General features: G+C 37.0%; 2 protein-coding genes and 1 long non-coding RNA gene across 4 annotated transcripts; all 3 read right to left on the bottom strand.

Moving 5' to 3' along the window:
* Nucleotides 1–3,641: 3,641 nt before the first annotated feature.
* Nucleotides 3,642–12,237, bottom strand: LOC131002701 (uncharacterized). Of its 2 annotated transcripts, none has more exons than XM_057929175.1 (20): nt 11,472–12,237; nt 10,208–10,293; nt 9,884–9,968; nt 9,617–9,804; nt 9,422–9,505; nt 8,824–9,201; nt 8,388–8,448; nt 7,507–7,603; nt 7,249–7,355; nt 6,937–7,182; nt 6,557–6,798; nt 6,250–6,480; nt 5,920–6,141; nt 5,761–5,814; nt 5,615–5,680; nt 5,379–5,519; nt 5,236–5,289; nt 5,004–5,063; nt 4,403–4,801; nt 3,642–4,308 (listed from the first exon to the last, which is right to left on the bottom strand). In XM_057929175.1, the coding sequence occupies exons 1-20, from the start codon at nt 12,235–12,237 to the stop codon at nt 4,291–4,293; spliced, it is 3,585 nt and encodes a 1,194-aa protein (XP_057785158.1). In that variant the 3' UTR covers nt 3,642–4,290. The 2 variants fall into 2 exon arrangements, with proteins under 2 accessions (XP_057785158.1, XP_057785156.1); XM_057929173.1 differs by having other exon boundaries at nt 3,642–4,278.
* A 141-nt stretch (nt 12,238–12,378) lies between these two features.
* On the bottom strand, nt 12,379–12,792 carry LOC131002702 (uncharacterized). The gene has a single exon (XM_057929176.1). It carries the CDS (start codon nt 12,790–12,792, stop codon nt 12,379–12,381), a length of 414 nt encoding a protein of 137 aa, XP_057785159.1.
* Nucleotides 12,793–16,447: 3,655 nt separating this feature from the next.
* Nucleotides 16,448–18,601, bottom strand: LOC131002700 (uncharacterized). The gene is made up of 3 exons (XR_009094380.1): nt 18,454–18,601; nt 17,155–17,235; nt 16,448–16,647 (listed from the first exon to the last, which is right to left on the bottom strand). It is a non-coding gene; the product is annotated as an uncharacterized LOC131002700 (long non-coding RNA).
* Between the last annotated feature and the right edge of the window lie 1,040 nt (nt 18,602–19,641).

Here is a 19,641-nt window from a genome sequence, read left to right as displayed (position 1 = left end):
AATGGACAATACAATATAAAGTTTCTGCTAGTACTCTATTCACTCGTTTAAAATAAAAGGATTGGTATTTCCTCAAAAAAAAAAAATAATTGATAACTGTAAAGAACATTAAATACACACATAATTTTAGCAAAAAAGAAAAAAAAAGGTACTAAGAGCGCGGAGGTCGGTGCGCACCCAGCCCACGTTCCCGCATCTCCCCTCTGCGCATGAAGAAATGGTTGGGCGCATGCTAGTCACGGCCTAATCACCTAATTTCAATTAATAATAATAAAAAAAATCAAACGGTAACAAAAAAATGGCCAATCTTTGATTCTCTTCCACAAACGGATTCATTTTGAAGCACCGCTGAAATTCGCCTCCTATATAGCTTAAAGTCAAAACCTACGGAATAGCCGGTTGCACGTTCGTATTCGAGATGATTTGGTGGAGCATCTATGGGCACCAATGTTGTGAAAAGTTCAAGGCGAGATTGAGGCGTTTTGCCTCATCAAGGCGAGGCGGTAAGCCTCGAGGCTGTTTGAGGCGTAAGCCTCACACCGAGCACAAAAAAAATCATAATAATTTTAAATAACAAAAAACACCATATAGAAATACAAATATATAAATTACTCCCTCCGTTCACAATTTAATGCCCTACTTGCCTTTTAAAATTCGTCCACAATTTAATGTCCTATTCTGCTTTTTGTACCATTTTACTCTTCTTCATTTCCTATATTTACTACCCTTTGTCACTAATGGATCCACCTTAAAACACATTTATCATTTTTATATTCTATATTTACTACACTTTATCACTAGTGGACCCACTCACAACACCTTTATCACTTTAGTCAACTATCTTTATCATTTTAGTCAACTACCCTTATATTTCATCCACTTCACATTTTTCAGTTTTATTAATCTCCGTGCCCACACCAAAATGGGACATTAAATCGTGGACGGAGGCAGTATGAGTTTAAAAGTCTTAAAATAATTAAACTAAAAGCTGGAAATTTATCGGAAAAACCAAATTCTCCGATTTGTAAAATATTTAAAATTCTAATCATCCCAATCATCATGATCCCGTCTTCTTCATTATTCTCATTCAAATTTATTGGATATATCTCAATATCATCATTCTCATCTTCATGTTCATCCTCTTTTTCTCAACTATCAAATGCATGACTCTCGTACTTTTTCTTAACTTACATTCAATATAAGTGTGTACAAAGAGTGTAAGAATAATAATAAATTTTCATTCACTCGAAGTTAGTAATTCAAGTTTACCTTTTGATGGACGCTGACTGCTGTTCTTGCTTCTCTGTTTTTTTGTTTTTATCATGCAAAGTTATATTTATACTATAATATATCAATAAATCTATGCAGGCACATTGTCGTCACCCATACACTAGTATAATAAGGAAAATCTTGATTTATTTAATTATTTTTTAAAATAAAAATAGCATTTATTTATTTTACTATATTCTCTATATTGTACTTATTTTTTTTAATTTTTTTGTATTTTTTATTTTTAATTTATTTTTTAATAAAAATAAAAAAATTACCAAAAAAATAATTACAATGTAGAGAATATGATAAAATAATTAAATCTTATTTTTATTTTAAAAAATAAATCAATAAATTAAATTTTTTTTATTTAGGTAAATTGTGGGTGGCCACAATGTGGCTGTTTAACACTACTCATTTATTTTTTTATCCCTGGATGACGATCCATTTAATTCTTGTAGTTCAAGATGTACGTTAGTTTTTCAATTTAGGCATAATTTAAAAATATGGTAAAATTCATAAAATTTGTGTTTCTTTTAACAATTTTCAAATTTTATGGAAAAGATTCAAAATATATTCAACTCTTCTTCTCCTCTCCCCACCACCGCTAAAGCCATTGCACCTCCGCCACTCCACAGATTCCACGTGTTGTGCTCCGCCTGCATCATCGACATCAAATTTGGGAATGGATCCTCTAATGTGCACAGCATCATGCTGTGCACAAAAACAAGAAGAATGAGCGATTTAGTATTTTTCTTTTTTGTATTTTTTTTAAGTTATGTATTTATTTTTTTCTTGTTTTTGTGCACAACATGATGCTATGCACAGCAGAGGATCCATTCCCATCAAATTTACCCAACTGAAACACCCTGCTCAATTTTTATGCATCTTCTTTGTATTTGATCTGAAATGTCTTATCCATTGAAAGATTTGGTATAAAGATTATATGTTTTCGAAATTTTCTTTAATCATCGAATACTCTCTGAGAAAATGGGCCGAAGTTGATGAAAATATCATGAATAACCTTTTAATATGCTTATACTCCCCTCTATCCTCCAAATAATTTCCTATTCATTTTGGACATTACCGCACACTAATAATATTTTATTTATTTTATTTTACTTTTCAACCTTATATCATTCTCAATACTAATTATAATATATTTTTACCACTTTCAATACTAATTATAACATTTTTTCTCCACTGCCAATACACTTAACAACTTTTCCTTAAAACCCGTGTCGTCATCTACTAAGAAGTTATTTGGGGGACGAAGGGAGTATTAAGCCCAACTATTTTTTTGTTTTAAGTAGTATTTAAGTCCAACCTTTTTCTTCATAATATTTGTTATACTTGGATTTACTCCCTCTGTCTCATATAAGTGTGCATGATTATTTGTGGCACAAGTTTTAATAAATATTAAGTGAGTGTATTATTAGTGGAAGAGGGGACCTGCTTTTATTAGTGGAATAAGGACTTCAAAAAAGAAAAATTGACACTTCTGTGAGATGGACTAAAATGGCAAAACGTGCAAATTCTTATGGACGAAGGGAGTATTATTTAATAATTCTCTTTTTTACTATTAATTTAGTTTATAGTTGTTCTTTCAAAATTAAATTAGTAGTATAATAGTGATGAACTTATATTTGTGCTCGTTTTTGTGTTTATTTTTAAATTTAAATAGTCTTTTTCCTTGTTTTGTTAGAGACTTGTGTCCAGGAGCACAGTATTGGAAGAATGGCTTTTTGGGAGTAGCACGTGCAATTAAAGACATACTAATATTTTTGCATTTCGCGAAAGAGGTATGTTTATCAAATCGAAGGCATTGGAGGAATAAAGCAGGTAGGCGTGGAGGCCTGAAGATATGAAGGCATAATTTTGCTGCATTTTGTGAAAGATGTAAGCTAGGCGTGCAGGCATTGGAGGTGTGCTTATCAAATCAAAAACAAAAATTATATTGAGACATCCAAAAAAAAAAAATAAGAGATTATGAAAATGGGAAGGAGAAAGTAGCTAGTTGTAACTGTTTAAAATTTTCATAATGGCTCAAGGATAATACTCAAATTCGTACTTTCAACCACAAGCTCATCATCCAAATGAATTTTTTAAATCATATTTGATTGTCTCAACGACTTGGCTCAAAATAAGAAAATATCAACATATCGTTACATCAACCTAAATCACACTAAAAATTATACTTGCAATTCTAATACTCAAATAAAACATCCCATTTCCAATTGATTAGCAGTAACAAGAAAATTAGTGGTAGCACCCAATTATATAACAATGATATAAATACATCATTCAATCACTGAAGAACACTGTACACAGATCAAAATAAACATAGCTGATGGACGGAGACAGAGCCTCGATGAATCAAATTGGCCTAAATTGCATTGATTCTTGAATCATGATACTCTATATACACGCCTTTACAGTCTGAACATAGGCAGATGGTTTTGTACAATTATTACAAGCAGCAGAGCTCCATTGCCACCTTTCGAACTGGGAAGGGTATAATTTAGTTTTAAAAAAAGATAAACAAGAAAAAAAATAAAGAAATAAGATGGCCAGAGAAATTAAGCCGCTGGACATACATACAATGGGAAAAATACACCCCCATCCCACTGTACAGTATACTGTGACATGCATGTACAACAATGGTTCCAAACTTCCATCATCTCCGCTGGCAAAATCTGCCCTTTCGCTGTTAAAATAGGGTCATAATCTTGCCTTATGTAACATCGATGTCCCAGGGGAGATGATGATGATCTGCATCAGGGCTCAGCCGATGCAACGTCTTTGATCCGAAATGACAGTCAAGCGATACAAGACTTAACCTTTTTATCACGTTCCGTCTGATTCTCGTGCGCATGCATCTGGAACGGTCTCCTTGTCCTTGGATAGGCATCGTATTGGAACATAAACGAATCCTTTTGGTAGCCGCTGGTTCTTCATGGACGCTTGGTCTGATGTCATAATGAGCTCTTTTTCGAAGGTTTCAGTGTGCTACACCAACAGTTAACAAGAAGGCACATCCTATTAATTTGAAAAGTAGAGTAATGTAACATATATCACAAATATATAGGATAGGCCAAGAATAAGAATTATGGAAACCTTATCCTTGACTTACTTTTCTATTGTTCAATCGTTTTTCCGTGTCATCCGAGAGATTCCTTGATGCAACAGAAAGTCTCTGGGGAATTTTCTTGCCAGCAAAAGACAGTCTATCCGGTGGTTTCAGAGAGTGGACGTTTTGCGATGTTGAACTGTCATCTGTTTTCTGATCGTTGTCCGCAGACATGGGAATTTTAACACGCCTCTTACCGGCGACTGTGCTGTCGACCGATATGTCATCTGATCTTTGCATCATTTCACTGCTTGATCTGTAACCATCAGTGTAACCTTTGATGGAGGTTGTTGCAGATTCGGAACTAACTTCAGGTTGGTAAAATGGGTGACGAGCCAAATTAGACAAAACAGAGTCTCGACTTGAAGCAAGAACATCATGTGAGCAAAGAACCAATTCACGCTGCAAGGCAGAAGAACGTCAATTGACTAGCAGCTAATGATAGTAGGCAACAAAGATGGGAACTTGCTATTAAAAAACTTTCCAGAGAAGCTGCTAACAGCAGCATAACATTGACAATTCATAAGTGCCTCCATTAATGGATTAGACCATTGATCAAGGCAGAAAGGTGGAAATATGAAAATTCCAAGGGCAGTAAGCTTACTTTCAATTTCTCCCTTTTTATAATTCTCTCGCACAAAAGACGCAATCTCTCCAATTCAACCTATAGGAATCAATGCAGAAAGACCAAACATCAGATCTAGCTAAATTCAGATGAAAATCAAACTTGCATCGAAAAACCATCTTATCTACTGGTTCAACTAACAAAGATAACAGTCTGAATGAGGTATGATGACAGATTAAACCACCCAAATATTGCACCAGCTACCACTTACCCTGACTTGCTTAAGACTCTTAAACTCTTCCATACCATGCTTCTGAGTGTCAGCCTGAAGGATTGCATGAAGAAAAATTGATGTTAAATTGCATGAAAGTCACCTCCACATGAAGTTACAGGACAGAAGGAAAAAGGTAAAACCTTTGCTTTTTGTTCAACGCTATGCTTTTCACAGTAAGCCTTATGCTGCAACTTGTCGCCACTAGTCCTCACAGTCATGTAGAAACCAGCACTCCTAGCACAGGTAGGATGAAATGTTGTCTGACAGTGACCATAACTACACTGCAGATAAGCAAAATAATGGAAAATGACTTACGGCAGAAAAGACAACTTCAAAATAGAAGGCATGACAGATAAAATAAATCTGATGTCTTCACCTTAAGGCAAGCACCCTGTTTTCGACGGCAGACTGTGCAAGTATCAACTCCCTTGGAGACATTGTCCTGGAAAAGAAATAGAGCTGCTTACAACTATGGAAGAACAAAGACCAATGAGAAAGGCCAGTATAATGACAGCTACTTACCATGCCCCCAATAGGACTGACTTGCCCCCTTCTGTATGTTGACTCTAACACCCACTACATCAAGAACAAAATAAGAACACATGAGATTTGACAAGAATGCTAGGTACAAAAATTCCAGATAGCAATAATGAGCACAGCATATAAGAAAGAATCAATTACTTCAGCACATAAGGCATGTATCCATTGACCACCAACTGTCTTTCTAAAAGCACCTGCTGTGCCACCACATAAACCACATTCTGCAACAAAGTAGGGCTTCTCCCAAGAATTTGTTGCCAGAGCTCCCGAACCCCGAGAAGAAAACAAGTCTTCACATAATTCACAGTGCCATGGCCCAGTGGCACTTCTGACACTACGATAGCAATCCAAGTGAACTGTAATCTGCAATCCAAAAATAATTGGGCACAAAAACAGTAATATATATCTGATAGTTCATAAAATATGCAGAAACTTTGATGAGAATTTCAAAAAAACATTAAGGGCAAGAACCTTGCAACTTGAACAAACTAAAACAGGATTCAAAGCAGTCTCAGGACGTCTGCATATGTCACATGTTCTAGGATGGTCTTTAGAGAACTCAGAAGCTGATCGGGCGGAATCTGAGTTTATATCAGATGAAGACCTCGCAACAGCAGACCTAGAAGTAGTCTCTTTCGCTCGAGGATTCAACTTGGAGTAGAACCCAGGTCTTACATCTGATGAACCATTCTTCAGAAGATCCTGAAAGAAAACGCATATATGAAAAAAGTTCAAAGCAAATCAACCAAAATAAAAACAATTTTAGAACAAATGTAACCTCGTGTTGATCTTCTAAGGTGTCTTTCCTAAGTGATGATATTCTAGAGGAAGCTGCAGCTGCAGCAGTTGCAGCAGCCAATACTGCTTGAGCTTCCTTATGCCGGCGTTCTTTTCTTCCCTGCTTTTTTGCTTCTCTAAGCTCATGAGTGTACTGACTAACTAATACAGCATCCCATTTTTGTTTTCCTGCAGCGTCTAACTCTCGTGGAAGACTCCTAACCACCTTTGAAATCAAATCATCTGCCAGATTATTATAGCGAGGAAATAATCAGTATCCTCTTAAAAAGGTTTAAATTCAGATCCAATCACACAATATGCACTAAAATACCAAAGAAAAAGAAAATATAGAAGAAATGCTAACAAGATTAGAGTAGAGACCGCTTATTTGTTTTCTCATAGCAGCATTGCAAAGAAGACGTTGTTGGTAATATATAAGTGCTCCTTCCACTTCATCTCCAGGAGATATTTTTAATATACCCAGGTTTCTTGCCTTAACCAATTGATCAAGATTCTCATCCTCGCATCTAGAAGTCTGATCAGAAGATGTTGCTTGCAGGTCATTATTACAACAGAGGCCTGAACTGGAAGATGCTTTCAACTTTGAAACTTCCCGATCTCTTAAAACTGCCAAGAAAGTAATCAATCCCTGAACTTGACAGGCCAAAAAAGGAGAATCAGACACGAACCTACCTGCAGACTGGTAGAATGCAACTTTTTCAAGCATGTCACTCTTGGTCTGCATCAATTTACTGTAGATAAATGGATGGATGTATGAAGCATGGTTTACTTCCCCATTTCTACATAACAAATGCAGAAAGAGGTCAGTATCTGTGAAACCTGATCTTAGAGAACAGAAAGGAGAACTAACAAGAAGCTAGATAAGACCCCATATTGCATCCATAAGTAATAGACAGGAAAAAAAAAAAGGAATCTCATATACAAGCTTACCTGAAGACAAGTGAACAGGCATCCATCGTCTGAGATTGTTTGGTCTCCCCAACCAGACCATCTTCAGAGAGACACTGCACCAGAGCTCTAAGCTTGTCTGTCAAATGACAGAATAAAGTCAGAAGAAGCACATACGTACAAAAACCCAACAAGGTACTCCAGGAACCAAAGATGTTGAAAAATTAAGTAGAATGATGCAAGATGTCCATGAGTGGGACAAAAGCAGTAGCTTGTATTGTGTTGAGTAAACGAGTTCTCCTCGAACTTCCATAAGACATTCTTTTATCAAGCTAGTTTCACAGGTCTAGAACCTCAGTATACTCAAGTAGATCAATTAAAGAGAAACAAAAGAATGATCATGATATTCTTATCACAAGAACAAAAACCAGTCAAACAGGAAACGGCAAAGATACTAGATGAAAAACAAGAAGACTCAAGATGCATAAAGCTTGTAAATGATATCACTATCCACAAGAAAGAAGAAATCCTTCAAAGTTTCATTATGGTGATACAATAGACTCTTTGACAGCTTAGCATAATGTTTATGAAGTAACCATTTTTGGAGGCTTTTGTAGTTTTGTTACCATGTAATCATGTTTTGTGTATCAATAATGTACGACATCATCAGCAGGGACGTTCAGCTCTCAGCTGTGGTATAACTGGATTGGCTAGCCTGATGCAGCTAATATTACAGTATGCAAGGTGTACAATTTCACAAGTCTCATTCAAAGTTGATGATAACATGCACACTGATTGCACCCATCTCTATAACAATATAACTTACGAGTCTACGACCAAATGGAGAAAAGTAAAATGATTAAATTGAATATGGTACAATAATTCTAATTAACAATCTATTAATGCAAGATCAATCAACGGACCTTCAATTTTAACAGAATTATTTGCAGAATTATCTTGGTGTTGCTGAGGATCAAGCAAAATCTGCATACCAGAAAGTAGCTTTTAAATGCCTTATAATAGCCAAGGAAAACAGATAAAGTAAGAATTAAATAAAATATAAAAGTGAATTGTGCATAAGAACTTTGAGAATTTCATTTCACGAGATTAAAGGTTAGACAGCAAAATCAGAGCTCTGACCACATATCACAACAAAAACACAGAATTATATTCTTCTGTCACACCGGCCAAGAACCAGGAATATAATATTTAAATTCCCAGGATACATATATATTGAACCCACCGGATGTAGAGAAAGATTTTATAGAGATAGTAAAATACTTCAATGTACAGCAATTTATGATGGATGTTGCACTTATATTTCCAAACAAGCAAAGTGAAACAAAATGGTAAAAATACCTTCTTGGACTCATCTGGCGAGGACTCACTTGGCACTTCATTGGAGTGTTCTCCAACAGGAAGAGACAGGCAGGTATCACGCTCTGTTGTTTCATCGTGAGCCTTGTCTGTTGAAAGGCATGAGTTATCATCTTTCACATTCCTTACACTGCTTTTGGTTCTTCTCCGAGGCGGCACAGATTTAACTGGAACAGCATCAGAAATACCAGACTCCTCTACTGAAACATCACCAACACCTTCAGCTACATCTGACATGGGCTTTGGTCCTAAAAATGATCTAAACATCGCTTGCAAAGTTTTCTGTAGGTTCCCAACATGAACATGGGTCTTCAACCATTTCAGTAATTTATATTGTAACTCAGGAACCATGTGATTTTCCTGTATGAAGATCAAGATCAGGAAAAGGTAAGTATGCAGGAAGTAGAACCAGCAAGGGAAACTTCAACCAAAAGTAATTGGTCTGAAAAAAGAAATATCTTAACTGACTCTACTCGGTACATTAATCAAAGAATAATGGCATTCAGCTTTGCAATTTCAGTCATTCACCAAAACCAGAAAAATAGTAAAAAGGAAACAGCCACTATAACTGAAATATTACAGTGAGTACTGTATTTAAAGAATCGGCAGAAACACCAATCTCTGAGGCCAGATCTTTGGCGTCGACTTTCCCAATATCAATTAACTGGAGAAAAAAATATAAAAATAGGATAAGTAACACACTGAATCTGCCAAAAAAGGGAAATAAAATAAGTAAACAACAAATATTTGGTTATTCTTGCTAATCTTTTAATACCTTCTTTAAAATCATAGAGAAATTGGGAGGAGTGCAAGCATTAATGTCCTCATTGCCATTCCTATCTGCTGAACGAAGAGCAGTACGCAGTGCAACTCCATTTTCTGGATGAGTGTCAGAACTTCTATTATCTAGCAAGTCATCTCCATCCAATACAATGTCATTCAGTTTGCAGAGATCCAAATCAGCTGTTTCAAAGTAAATAACCAACTTACAACCATTTTGAGGTTAATGATATTGCTGACGTAACATGGAAAGCAATTTCACCTGTCAATGGAATGTCTCCAATATCTTGACAGCCACTGTCAGACTGGACTTCAGAATGCTTTGAACAAAAAGCACGCAATTCAACCTAAAAGATATCACATATTTCAAAACCAATCTAAGAATTGGAGAAGTCTGAATATAACAACATGAAGAGCCCAGAAACTCAATAACCCAAGAATTGCACACACATGGACATAATAAATTCCAAAATTTAAGCAAAAACATTCATGAATATTAGGTCAATAGTTCCACTGAAGTTAATAATAGTAGCTTGATTAACTGTTTGTTTCATAACTAATAATATAAGACCAGAAAGAGAAACACCTCATCAGATCTAATCTTCCCCCATATCTCCATTCTGTGTCTTGCTTCCCTCGCACAGATAGGATGGAATGATGTTCTGCAAGATCCTACAAACACCAAAGGAAACAAATCTAATTAGCATACCAACACCTGGATAAAGAAAAAGGAATCATAATCATTAACACAGATAAGCCTAATCACTATCCAGAAGACAACTATTTCATAAAGATAAAACATAAACTCCTACAACGTCCTTAACCGAAGTACCAGCTATGCAAGTCCATACAACACAGAGTTACTCTGTACTGTAGTTCCAATTGTACAGCTATACAGGACAAAGCCAATTGCTAAACTAGTTCAGCTTTAACCACACAAGTATTACTAAAATTGTTGTGAAAGTCAGACCACTATCCCAGTATAAATTAATTAGCTCTTGGCTATGTTGAGTATTATATTGCTCTGGAAAGCATATGATACTACAAGATAAACTATGGTAAAATCTACCAATTAACCTAGCCTGTCCAGAGATCTTTTCTGTGGGGAATAGATTTAGAAACCCTTAAGCTCTCTACAGAGTGATCTTACATTGGCTGCAGAAATTTTTGATGTAGTTTTCATACTTCAATAAGGTGGACTAAACCTCATTCAAGTCTATATAGTTTCCAGTTATTTACAAGTCCAAGGTGCTATCCCCAATTGATACAGCAACAAAAGGGCGTGACAGGTTGGGAATGCACGTTGAACGATTAAGGAATAATAGAGTATTGATAACTGCGTCAATATGTTATTCCATAATGGACGAAATGGCTATTGGTCTCCTGTTAATAAGTAGTTTAAAGTTGACAACTCTGAAGGCAGCTAACAATGTTATTGGAAATCTGATTTCTGTCGTGAAATCTTAGAGAATCTTAGAGAAATATTAACCCACCATCTTGATATTTTAAAGCACCCCACTCGCCAGGGCTCATCAACATCGAAAAGATCATATTCAAAATGTTAGCAAAGAAACATAAAAATACCATACCAAATTAGTGACATTTAGTAGCATAAATACTTGCTGTGTATCGTCATTGTAATTTCACATTTGTATGATTGCCATAGAGAATGTTCAAATGCTGCATTGCATAGAATTAAATTCGATCACCAAGGCAAACCAACAATATAACCGAGTTTTGTGGCCTAATATAAGAACTTATAAAACAACAGCAGATTACAAATAAAAAATAATCTTCATCCTGCCACCCAAATGTAGGGGCCTCTAACATAAGAAAGCAACAAAACATACCATTACTGCACCGGACACAGGCACCATACTTAACCTTGCACAAATAACAAATTAACTTCCTTCTTGTGTCCTTCAATTCGTTCATATTCATGATAGGCTCCATTGTCCCAATGTTATCAAGATAAACCTCAGGCATCCACTGGCAACAAAATAAATGAGCGAACTCCGCCTTAGACTCCTCATTCTCAATTCCAAGTCCTCTTTCACGCACAGGCTTCAGGGCACCACCTTGCTTCGGACAAAGCAAACATGGTTTCTCTATGCTCATGTCCACAGTATTTTTCCATTTACACCATGAACATAACCACGAACTATCTACATCTTCTAGAACTCCATAACACCTCTGATGGACCACCATCCCACAAGAACAACACTTGATCAACTTATTCAAGAGGTCGCCCATGTCACCATAACTACAATAATGGCACACAGACTCAAAGCCTTCAACTGGACGTGCTACAAGGAGCTTATCCAACCCAGCATCTTTTCCCAAAAGCTTTCGTTTCTTGGAGGGCCGCTCTGATGCCAAATAAATCTTGCTCTTGGAACCTAAAAGCCACTCTACACCACTTAAAGAAGTAGTAACTTTCTCACTATTCAATTTTTTTTCAGTACTACTTTCTTCAATAATTCCCAACTCTTTTCTGTCCACTTCATCATCACCATCAACAACATCCATAGCACAAGGCCCATTCTCTTCTTGCTCAACACCATTTTCCAAGGTCAAGCTGTCCTCGCAGGCTCTTGCAAGCATCCCATTGATCATGTCATATCTGTAACACAAACTTCCATCATTATTCAAAGATGGGACTAAGAAACACTTCTCGCTACTCGAACACCCAAGACTTGAAACCCTCTCAAGCCTCTCGACATCCTCAGCACTCAGTTCACGAAATATTCCTCATTCTCAGCCCAAAAGTTGTTTCCCCGCGACCTCCCCTGGAGTCGAGGACTTGTGCTCTGAGCTCGACTGCAACTTCTTGTGTCGTTTCCTACTGTCTGATTGCCTACTCAACAAATGCGACACCCCACTGGGCAGACTATACCCACTGGAAACAAACGCGGTAGGAACTTGCGAGTCCTCTGAATCGAAAGGGGAACGAAACGAGAGTGCCTTGCGAGCTTGAGTATACAAATCAAGCTCAACTCTACAAGCCGGGGGCCGTTTCGTAAATTCCAACAAATACGAGGGCTTTTCCGTAAAATCCTGCTTCAAATTAGGGCTGCCGCAATTCGAATCAACTATCTTCGTTTCGGCGGCGCGGGCGCCCCTACCACCGGCCATGTTCTTCCTCCGCCTCTGGCATCTGCCGCCAGTCATCGCGTCCACCGTCCAATTCCACTACCGCCGCCGTTGCACCATCCCATTCCCGCAACAACAAACCCTAAAATCCTATTTGCCCTACAAAAACGCTATCCAAAAAAAACAAAAATCCCTTCCTACAGAAATACAGGCTCTAACAGAGAGAAGGGAGAGAGGCGTGGAGGGGAAGAGAGATTAAACGCATCTGATTCCTTCTCGGGCGCGGCTAGGGTTAGGGTTCCTATTCGGTTTTGGGGCTAAAACAATTTGGGGCTATTTTTTAATTATTTTGGGTCAGTTTCGTTATTTGGATCCGTTTCGAAAATAATCTTTTTTTCGCTGTCTAGAGAGAGAAAAGAGTCGCGTTTTCGGCAGGCAGACAAGGGCGGTTGTTTCTTTCTTTTGTTTTTTTAGAGAGAGAAAATAATCCCCGTGTGTGTGTGAGAGAGAGAGAGAGAGGCGTGCGAGCGTGTGGAGGATTTTAAGAAATGGGGAGTGTGAGAGTAAAGTGAACCCGTTCCAAATTTAAAGGACGCGACTTGTGGGAGTGATTGAGTGGATTCGGCTCACTGAGCCTTGCTAATGAACGAAGTTTATGAAAGCAGAGGGTGACGTGGAGATTCTTCATTGCTTTTCGTCTGCGACTTGGATTTTGTGTATGTGTGCACTTGGAGGCAGGGACCGAAATCAGTGGCTTGTTACCTTTTTTTTGCAAAGTGGTCCTGTTGGAATTTTTAAATTCCAAAGCTGCCCGTCAAACTGTGAATTTGTTGTTGGATACCGAATTTTTTTATTCGATTAAGGGTTAATTGCCCCCTAAATACACAATTTTTCACCAAATTTTGGAATTGCACAATCAATTTTAAAATCTTTCCTACAATACATCATTTTTCTTTTTTTTTCTGATTTTTTTCCACGACCACAAAATCCCCCAATCGAAAAAATGACGTGGCGATCGGAAATTAACACGTAATCACGACAGAACACCTGAAAAATGAGTTGTGTCACCTAACTTCAAAACGACGTCGTTTTTGGAAGTACTAAACAATTTATTTGCAGATTAAAAAACTCGTGCCCTAGTGTTCTGATTTTTCCCTTCCATCTTCTACGAAGTTCAAGCCTTTATTCTTCAAATTTATAATGGATTTCCTTCCATTCTTCTACGTTGTCATTTGGGTGATCATTTGGCTTGGCAAGACTAATCAAAATTCAAATAGAGTTTCTCATACAGTTCAATTCAAATGTAGCATCATTTGGCTTGGCATGACTCTAAATCAAATTCAGCAAAAGCAAAAGCAAATTTTCCATATTGAAAGTTCAAGCAAAAGCAAAAGAAATTCAAGCAAAAGAATATTAAGGCTACAAATCATTCAACTGGTGATGCTTTTGACGATCTCAGAGTTACATCACAAGAAAATTAAAATGAAATTCTAGCAAAAGCTATCTCCCATATTCAGCAAAAATGAAATTCAGCAACAGAAATTCAGGATTGACGTCATCTTATACAAAAACAGAAATTGACGTCAACCTAAACGGTGGAGATTCACAAATTGAATTAGAACTTGAAGCCCAACAATCAGAACAGACGGGAGAGGAGAAGTTCGCGCGCTCAAACGATCGAGAACTCTGCTCCCTCAAATGGTGGAGATTCTCGTCTGGGTGGAAATTGTAATTTAGGGCTGAAAAACGTGAATAGGGAAAACAAAACAAGAAAATAAGTTGATTTTAGCCAAAACGACATCGTTTTGGACCTTTGGTTATGTAACAGCTCGACTCCCGGGAGAATAAGAAACGGCTACTTAATGGGATTGCTAGACTTTGTTAAAATAAAATGGGTGATATGTACTTAGATTCGGGTAACATTGTTAATAAAGGAGTGCATGTAACACCCCGATTTTCGCTAGAATAATATTAGATTACTTTTTAGAATAATCGGTAGAAATTAAGGGAATTTGAATTTATTTGGACTTAAAATAAATTAGATTGACAATCAAGAAGTTGAATTATATATTGTTAATAATTATTTATTTATAATATATGTATATACGCATGTAATGTCTATGGCTAATTAAAGTTGTTAATTGATATGTATGCATATATATGCGTATATATATAAAAGTATATATATGATAGTTATCAAATTGTGTTTCATTAAAATAATATGAATTGTTCTCTTATATTTATGCATGAATTTACGTGGAAAGCTTTTAAAGCAATAACTAAGCATACCTATATAAATAGGCTGCTGACTAATCAAACCTATAGCCTATTGAAATTGAAATTAGTATAAATAGTGGGTTTGGATGTTATTTTCGAGCACTGAGTTCTTAAAATTGAAAATAAGCTTTGAAATGTGGTCGTTCAAGATTTGAGAATAATCAACAAGAAAGTATCATAACATTAAGGTGGGTTATATTTTTCAAAGTATATTTGAGTTATTAAGCTCTAATGTTATTATTTGAAATGTGTATGTCCATGAAATGTTTTCACGTTCTCCCACTGTTTAATGCTCTTATGTTAACAATTGTGGCTTTTAATGGGTCTAACACGCCTATTAAAAGTTGTGCGCACGGTCTTAAGGTAGTGGATTGATCCCCATGAGCCTTATAGACGAAATGAGGATTTGGGTTCGCCCTTAATCCGGCTAGATGGTGTAGCTGACATGGGTTCGTCCCGGGGTCCCATCTAGTTAATGATGAATGAATGAATGAATGATTACTTCCCAGGGGTCGCCCAGGGACTACGAATGAAATGATAAGGGTAACAGTGGTGCTACGGTATGGCACGCGCAAATGAATGAAAATTTTTGTGATTATAGAAGTTAAATGTTTATTTTTAAAACCTTCTATAATTCACGTATATGCATGGACTATCATATGAAAATGATTATTTCAAAAATGCATGACCCACTGGATACACTAGTACTCAGCCCACAAACCTTTTCAATCTTTTCAGGCTAGTAAGATGGTGGAGACGGAAGCAGCTGTGGCGGGTTGGCTGCAATATGTTGAAATAGCTAGCTATTATATTTAAATATATGTCATATATTTGAGTATGTAAAATGTTAGTAAAAGATTATATATATAATATATGATAGTATTATTTTGCCACAATTTATTTATTTATTTATCGCTCGATGGAGAGTGCATGTAGTCAGCCCCTCTTGGACGCTTGACCAAAGCCCTCATGATCATGTTGTGCTATGCCAATTTCATGAGTGAGCTGGTCGGTCAACTCCTTTTGGCGAGCTAGACTCGGTCACCCCATCATTTACCGCTTTATTAAAATTGTAATTAAATGTCCGACTGCTTAGCCGCACGTATTTGTAGACTGGTTCTAAACCACCAGCGTGCTGAGCCAAGCTTTCCGACTTTAATATTAACTATGTTACTACTTAGTTAAGTTATCTAACAATGTTCATTACAATATTGAAGTTATATTATTATTATTATATTATTATTATTATTATTATTATTATTATTATTATTATTATTTTCCCTTTCTTTCCCGCTTCTTAAATCCAACCCCTAGTCATGTCCCGGCATTCGTGCCTTCCTTCGGGAATTGGGGCATGACAGTGCCGCAGTTGAAGGATAATAAATACAACAATTAGGATAGAATTTTTCCCAACCAAGATCAAAAGTTCGGAGGTCTGAGACAACAAGATAACACTTCATTCTAGACATGCATATATGCGAGGTTCAATTGCTAGAAATGCGATTGCCAAAAGAGTTCATAAATTAGGCTAAGAATATTTAAAGAGTCAATCTCAAAAGATATCCACCTAAGTGAATATTATGGCAGCGGAAATTATTATTTGAAACTACAGCAACATCCTCCCTCAGCCTCGCACGACACCACATGCCGCTCAACCTGCAAAAGGTTTTGAAAACAATTGCAGGGCTGAGTACTAATATACTCAGTGGGTTTAGCCATTTGAAAACATTTGAAAATTCATTTAAAAGAATAATCCATGCTATGAACAGTATAATATTGAAATATTTGAAAGCATTCCATGCATACTTAAAATAAATTTGTGGATCCATTTACAGTCTTTTCTCTATTGGTGTTTCACCTATAATGTGAACATGTGGGAGCAGCCCACAGAGGTCCACTACCATGCACGTTTCAGAAATGGGAGTAACCCAAGTCTGACAGTCTGAGGCAAGTGGGAGCAGCCCACAATACCCATTTGTGTGTACACAATCCTAACCAGGGCGATCCAATCGCTACGCCGGCTAGGACCCGATCGTTAGATAACATAGGAGCACTTTAAACAATAGAGATATAAGAAACATTTTAACATGGATATTCATTTGCATTTGCATAATACAAGTAGAGTTCAATAACTCAAAGCATATTTTGGAAAATAAAACCCACCTTGATAGGACAAGCCTGTAGATAAAATTTGCACAATTCTCTTCTTGTAAAACCAGTGCTAAAACCTTCTATCAAGTGGACCTACAAGATAATCTAATCTTAATAGGTCGCAAAATATCGTATGAGCTAACGATTCTACATAGTTGCTAAATCCTAATATTCTACACCCGGATTTTCAAAACTCGATTAGAAATCTTAAAAAAATGAATTTATCAAAAATACTTTATTTACAATATTCACTATGCATATTCATATAATATTTCAAAATCACATGAAGTAAATAATTACACTTAATAAAATAAATAGTCATATTAAAAAAAAATCAATTGATTAAGAACTTAACTAAATAATTTTAAGTAAAGCATGATTTAATAAAAATTAAATCAGCCCAACATCAAAAAAAAAGCAGCCCAATTCTGGTATTAAATCAAACCCATCTTAAATCATAATATAGGCCCAAAATTTAATAGCCCAATACTAAAAACCCTAGCCCACAACCCATCTCCTTTATTAAAAGAAAATCACACACACACAACTCACACACGCACACCACAACACAGACGCACGCACACCACACCCAGACGCACACACCCTCACTCTCTCTCCCTCTCACTCTACGCTACTGCGCCGCCGCCCGACGGCGGCGCCGCCCCAGAGGCCGGCAGCCGCCCCCTCTCTCTCTCTCCCGTCCTCTCTCTCTCCTGACTTCTCTCTCCTCTCTCTTTTTTTTTTTTCTTTTTTTTTTTTTTTCTTTCCTCTCTCTCCTCATTTCCCCCAGCCCTCTCTCTTCTCCTCCTCATTCTCTCCCTTCCTTCTCGTCCTCGCGGAAGTCACCCGCCGCCGCGTCGACAGCAGCACGGCAATCAGCTGCCGCCTCCTCTTCCCTCCTTCTCTCGCTCTCGACCGGCAGCGCAGCATCTGTCTTCGCCGTCCTTGCACGGAGCACGCCGCTGCCTCTCCTTCTCCTTCCCTCCAGATCCGGCGACACCGTCGCCCTCGCTCCGTCCGACAACAGCACAGTAGCAGCATGCCGACGCCGTGGCCGACGCCTCCTTCTCCTTCTCCTGCCACGCCGAGCAGCCGATGCTGCTCTCCTTCTCCGGCTACAAATCGGCGCCCAACCCCCCCCCCTCCCCAAATCATCTCAAATACCTCTATCACATTCTAGTCTTCTAATTCCTTTGAAATGGTGAAGAAAAATTTTAATCTTTTCTTATGCAAAAATTCAGTCTTTTCTTATGCAAAAATTCAATCTTTTTCTTATGAAATGGGCAAAACACTTGAGAAATATATACTTACAAACTGTGTTCTTTGTTTTTGTGATGTATGGTGTATCAGATTTTTGATTTTTGGGACAGAACTTTCTTAAAGGGATGCTTGTGATTTGAATGAATTTCTGAAGAGGAAAGAAAGATGATGATAATTGGATTTTCTGTGAATGATCTGATCTTGAGTTTTTGGCAGATTTATTCCGGGAAAGGGAAAATTGCATGTAAGATGATTGGTTTAAAAAGTGGTGATACTGGATGATATGGACAAATGGTTGCTGCCAAAAACCATTACCAATAAATCTCTCTCTTCAAATAAGTAAAAGTAAAATTCTACAAAATTTAATAAGAGTATGTGGGCTGACATGAATTAAAAAAAAATGTGGATAAAAATGGGCTTATAAAATACACCTAATCTTAACTCAAATTAAATAGACCCAAACTAGATACGTTAGTATAATAGTTCTATTTAGCCCAATTCAAAATAAAAGTAAATGAAAATAAAATGTAGACCATTTCATTTGAGCTCGTCTGGTGTTAATAGAAATAAATTCCCATAGTCATGTATTTGCATTTAATCTCTCTTGGTAAAATTTGATAAAATCTTTTATTAAAGAAATACCACCCCTTTTTTATCAACAAAAATTTTATCCGGGCGAGAATTCACTTAAAATAATTCCTAAGTTCAAGTATTCTCGGGAAATCCTAATAGGAAAAATCGGGTGTTACAGGTTAAAACTACGTCGTTTTCCTCTGACGTCCAACGTGTCTACGTGGATTTCCGATCGCCACGTCATTTTTTTCAATTGGGGATTTTGTGGTCGTGGGAAAAATCAGAAAAAAAAGGGAAAAAAAAAGGAAAGATGATGTATTGTAGGGAATTTTAAAGTTGGTATGCAATTCCAGAATTTGGTGAAGTTTGTGTATTTATGGGCAATTAACCCTTCGATTAATTACATATAAATCACCGAATTTTTAACAAATTTTTATTTTGTACACAAATTTAAAATTTTTATTAAAATTATTTAAGGGCAAAGGTGCACATTGCCCCCTGAACTACACCCCCTATAGCTCTTAGCCCCTCATACTCCGGTCAAAGTGCGTTGACCCCTCACTGAACTCCCGAAAGAAGGGTGCTAAACGGCCAGTTAATGCAGTTAAACTTTAATTTTTTTTAATTTGCGTTCTCTCTCCTCTCTCCTCACTCTCTCTCTCCCTT

The sequence above is a fragment of the Salvia miltiorrhiza genome, unplaced genomic scaffold (assembly GCF_028751815.1).
Source record: "Salvia miltiorrhiza cultivar Shanhuang (shh) unplaced genomic scaffold, IMPLAD_Smil_shh fragScaff_scaffold_173, whole genome shotgun sequence".
Classification (NCBI taxonomy): Eukaryota; Viridiplantae; Streptophyta; class Magnoliopsida; order Lamiales; family Lamiaceae; genus Salvia; species Salvia miltiorrhiza.
This window is presented reverse-complemented; position numbering and strand designations above follow the sequence as displayed.

What these genes read in the sequence shown, in the direction of transcription:
- LOC131002701 (XM_057929173.1), bottom strand. Translation starts at nt 12,237, where the DNA reads ATGATCAATGGGATGCTTGCAAGAGCCTGCGAGGACAGCTTGACCTTG. An exon ending in TCAGTCCTATTGGGGGCATG is followed by an intron (nt 5,681 to 5,760) that starts GTAAGTAGCTGT and finishes TTTCTTTTCCAG; the next exon opens with GACAATGTCTCCAAGGGAGT. An exon ending in AGAGTCTTAAGCAAGTCAGG is followed by an intron (nt 5,064 to 5,235) that starts GTAAGTGGTAGC and finishes TGATTCCTATAG; the next exon opens with GTTGAATTGGAGAGATTGCG.
- LOC131002702 (XM_057929176.1), bottom strand. Translation starts at nt 12,792, where the DNA reads ATGACTGGCGGCAGATGCCAGAGGCGGAGGAAGAACATGGCCGGTGGT.